Genomic DNA, 4,458 nt, shown 5'->3' with positions numbered 1-4,458 from the left:
TGCATCTGTATTCCAGTAAAGACAAGATGTGGTCCTGTTTTATTTATATAAGCTCACAGAGAGGAATACATGAAAGTGGAGGATAATGAATAAAAGACCATGTATGATCATGTATGAAGGTAGTTTAATTAACAAAAATAAATAGATCAAAATCATATACATTTGACTCAAACCCATTTTTTTTTTCATTTTACTGTGTCAGACTGGAGTTGATAGTGAATGAGGAATGCTTTTGGAGACAATAAAGTAAAACTTGAATTTCACTTGGGGATTTTGAACTGATGTCAGTTGCACATGAAATGGAAGGAATGTAATAAGTTAGCAGTGGAGCAGAAATCTGTATGTTACATAGACAAGGGTACCTAAGGTTGAAATGCAATCTAATATATTAGAGTATGTTGAGTTTTTCTTGGAATTAAAATTATGATGCGAAATTTAAGAAAATTCTTCAAGCACATTCTTTAAGAACTCTTTATATGTGAAATAATATAAAGAAAAATATAAATAAATAAACAACAGTTATCCAGGATGAGCAGGTAGCGTGAGAGAACCACTCCATTTTATGTAACTGTAGAAAACCAGAGATAAAACTGTCTGGGAAAGGAGAGGAGACTGAAACCTAATTTTAAAACATGGAGAAAAAAAAATCAATGACTGTAATGATTTTAAACATTTGAGTTTTGAGATTATAATTACTATGAGGACTGTGAAATTCATTGTTGTAGAATTTTTAACCTAGATATTTTTTACTTTTATTTTGAGTTTCAAGAGATACTGATATTTTCTCATTAGAATACTGGAAAGGAAGAACAGTAATGAACAACGAAACTGTCATCTCCCAGTTCCTCCTCCTGGGCCTGCCCATTCCCCCAGAGCACCAGCACCTGTTCTATGCCCTCTTCCTGGCCATGTACCTCACCACTGTACTGGGGAACCTCATCATCATCATCCTCATTCATCTGGATTCCCATCTCCACACACCCATGTACTTTTTTCTCAGCAATTTGTCCTTCACTGACCTCTGTTTTTCCTCTGTCACAATGCCCAAGTTGCTGCAGAACATGCAGAGACAGGACACATCCATCTCCTATGCCGGCTGTCTGACCCAAATGTACTTTTTCATGCTGTTTGGAGGCCTGGAGATCTTCCTTCTTGTAGTCCTTGCCTATGACCGCTATGTAGCCATCTGTTTACCCCTTCAATACTCCAGCATCATGAGCCCCAAATTCTGTGTGTGTCTGGTGATGCTCTCCTGGGTATTCACTGTGTTTTATTCCATGTTGCATACCCTACTCTTAGCTAGATTATCATTCTGTGAGAACAATGTGATCCCACACTTTTTCTGTGACACATCTGCCCTTCTGAAGTTGGCCTGCTCTGACATTTATATTAATGAACTAATGATATTTATCTCGGGGGGATTTCTTCTTGTCATCCCATTCTTGCTCATCATTGTATCTTATATACAAATTGTCTCTTCAATCCTAAGGGTTTCTTCTACTCGGGCCATCCACAAGGTCTTCTCTACCTGTGGCTCCCACCTATCTGTGGTCTCACTGTTCTATGGGACAATTATTGGTCTTTATTTATGTCCTTCAGCTACTTTCTCTACTGTTAAGGAGATTGTCATGTCACTGATGTATACAGTGGTTACTCCCATGCTGAACCCATTCATCTACAGCCTGAGAAACAAAGATATGAAAGAGGCACTGATCAGAATCCTTTACAAGAAGAAAATCTCTTTTAAATGGCAACACTGTAATTTCTTATTCAAATTCATCTAGTAAATATGTTGGTATCAATATTACAAAATGTATCCTTACAATGGCATATGAGAATATACTACATAATATTTCTACTAGAAAAACATAGTTTTGCAAAGTAGTTCAGTTAGGAAAGATGATTTTAGTGACTCCATGATGCCATCCTCTGGCTTGCATAGGTTATAATGGAAAAGCATTAGGTAACAGCCTGTTTTATCAGATATACATTTTTTTATTGAAAATAGATTCTTCTCTCGTACTATACACCCCAAACACAGTTTCCCCTCCCAAAACTCTTCCTACCTTTTCACACTGACATCGCCCTCATATTCATTCCTTCTCCAATTCCTATTTAGAAAAGTGTGGGCCTCCAAAAAATGACAGCCAAACATGAAGGAACTAGATAAGATAAAACAAGGTGAAAACACTCATTTTGAGCCAGGAAAAGGCAGTACTGTAGGAGGAAATGACTTAATAGAGCAAGAAAAAACTCAGCGGTATATCTGTTCCCACTATTGGGAGTCCCACAAAACAGTAACAATAAAATCAACAAGCTAACAGCCCTCACATAAACTCAAAGGACCTGGTACAGATCCACACAGGTCCTGTGCTTGCTATTCTGGTCTCAGTGAGAGGTGTGAGCCCTGCTTAATTGATTCAGTGTGCCAAGTTCTCCTGGTGTCCTCCATTCCCTCTGATAGGTAGTCTTTCCTACCCTTTCATGTGGGTTCACTGACCTTCAAGGGAAGAAACTGATGGAGACCTCCTGTTTAAGACTATCTCTCTCTGTAAATAATCTCAGCTGCTGGATGGACCCTCTCTAATGATGACTGGACAAGGCACTGATTTAAGATTATAGTAGACTCACTTTAGAAATCATTTCATTGGTTTTTAACTTGTTCTGGTTAGTTTCTGAGAAACCCAATCCGTGGTTCCTGGCTATCCAGGCAGTATAGAGCATGGACTTCCTCTGGTGCAATGGCCTCAAGCTAAACCAAATGTAAGTTGGACACGCCCACAAGTTCTGCACCACCAGTGTTCTATCACATCTTGCAGGCAGGACAGATTGAAGGTGGAAGGTTTTTTGGCTGGGTGGGTGTCCAGGTTTCTCTTTCTGAAGCCTGCACAGTGCCTTCCTGAACCAAAAAGATTAGAATGTAGGGCTGAAAGCTCCAAGCCCCGACCAGCTCAACTTCTGTGTTCAATGAGATATGTGGATGCTGTCCTCATCAATGGGGGCCCATTATCAGTTATCAGCCTGGGTTATTTAAGGAGCTCTATGGGAAATCTTAGACCAAAAACTCAATGCAGTGTAATAAAGTCCTATCACTGGGATCCTGGCTTGCTAGAAAAGAAAGTCACTTCAGAGTTGGTAGCTCCCATTAGTGAGACTCCTCAATAGGGTCACCATCATAGATTGCAGGCAGTTTGCACTGCACTGTTCTATACCATTCCCAAATGCCCCCCCGATTCCAGATATCTCTTCCGACACTCTCTCCCTCCATCCCTTCTTCTCTCCTACCTGATTCCTCATTCTCCTGTACCCACCTGTCAACAGTTTAATCACAGAATCTATTTTATTTCCCCTTCCCAGAGAGATCCATGTTTTTCTCCCTATGTCCCTCCTCTTTGCATAACCTCATTTACTATGGGCTGTGGCTTGACTATTATTTCCTTAACAGCAAATATCCACTTATAACTGAATGAATAGTATATTTGCCTTTCTGTGTCTGGGGTACCTCATTCATAATGAATTTTTGTAGTTGTAACCATTTGCATGCAGATTTCATGATGTAATGAGTCATTTTATTTTAATGATTGAGCAATATCATGTAAATGTACTGTGGTTTTTTATCCATTTTTCAGTTGTTTTTCTAGGTTGTTTCAAGTTTCTGGATATTATGAAGAAAGACACAAATATAGTTGAGCAAGTGTTCTTGGGATAAAATGGGCATCTTTTGACTCCATATACCCAAGATGGTATAGTTGGGTCTTGAGGTAGACTGATTCTCAATTTCCCCAAGATGTTTTATTTTATTCAAATTTCTGTGTTGACTGTAGTATAATATTTAAATATAAATAAGTAATATATCATAATCCTAGGTTGATATTCTATAGCATCCAAATAGCTCAAACGCAAACCTTTTCTAATGTCTCCCACTATTCTTAATATACTATTTTTGTGTCAGTTCAATTTTTAACTTTCCTTTCCCTTTTCATTTCTGTATTACCTTTTCTTGCCTGTCCTCACCCTCAATAAATTTCTGAGATCCTCTTCCATAGCGGTGTTATTTGTGTCATTTTTTTCTTTTCCTAAATAAAGCATCCATTTAAAGGTTATATGCACAAAACCATGGAAAGAAACAGGAATCAGGAAAAAATAACTTTTAGCATTGACTCAAATATTCTCTTATTATGTTTGTAATGTTCCTTAAGTAGAAATTATGAAATGCTATGTATGACAACCAATTTAAACTTATCCCTGATTAGTTGACATATAAATTAAATTGCTTTTTTTAACATGTATTAGATCACATTACCATTAACAATGAAAACTAGCACAGACCTAAAATTCACATTAGGGGCAAAAAAACAAACTCTTCAACAGATAGTGCTTAAAACATTAGATATGCACCTGTAGAAGAGTGAGAATAGATCATTCTTTTTCAACACACATGAATCAATGCATGCAGCA

At 37.7% G+C, this 4,458-nt stretch overlaps 1 protein-coding gene across 1 annotated transcript; it reads left to right on the top strand.

Moving 5' to 3' along the window:
* The first annotated feature begins 815 nt into the window (after window positions 1-815).
* Window positions 816-1,784, top strand: LOC116078688 (olfactory receptor 1468-like). The gene has a single exon (XM_031354033.1). It carries the CDS (start codon window positions 816-818, stop codon window positions 1,782-1,784), a length of 969 nt encoding a protein of 322 aa, XP_031209893.1.
* The last annotated feature ends 2,674 nt before the right edge of the window (window positions 1,785-4,458 follow it).

This window comes from Mastomys coucha, unplaced genomic scaffold (assembly GCF_008632895.1).
Source record: "Mastomys coucha isolate ucsf_1 unplaced genomic scaffold, UCSF_Mcou_1 pScaffold5, whole genome shotgun sequence".
Lineage (NCBI taxonomy): Eukaryota > Metazoa > Chordata > Mammalia > Rodentia > Muridae > Mastomys > Mastomys coucha.
Note: the sequence above shows the minus strand (reverse complement) of the source record. Positions and strands in the feature narration are given on the sequence as shown.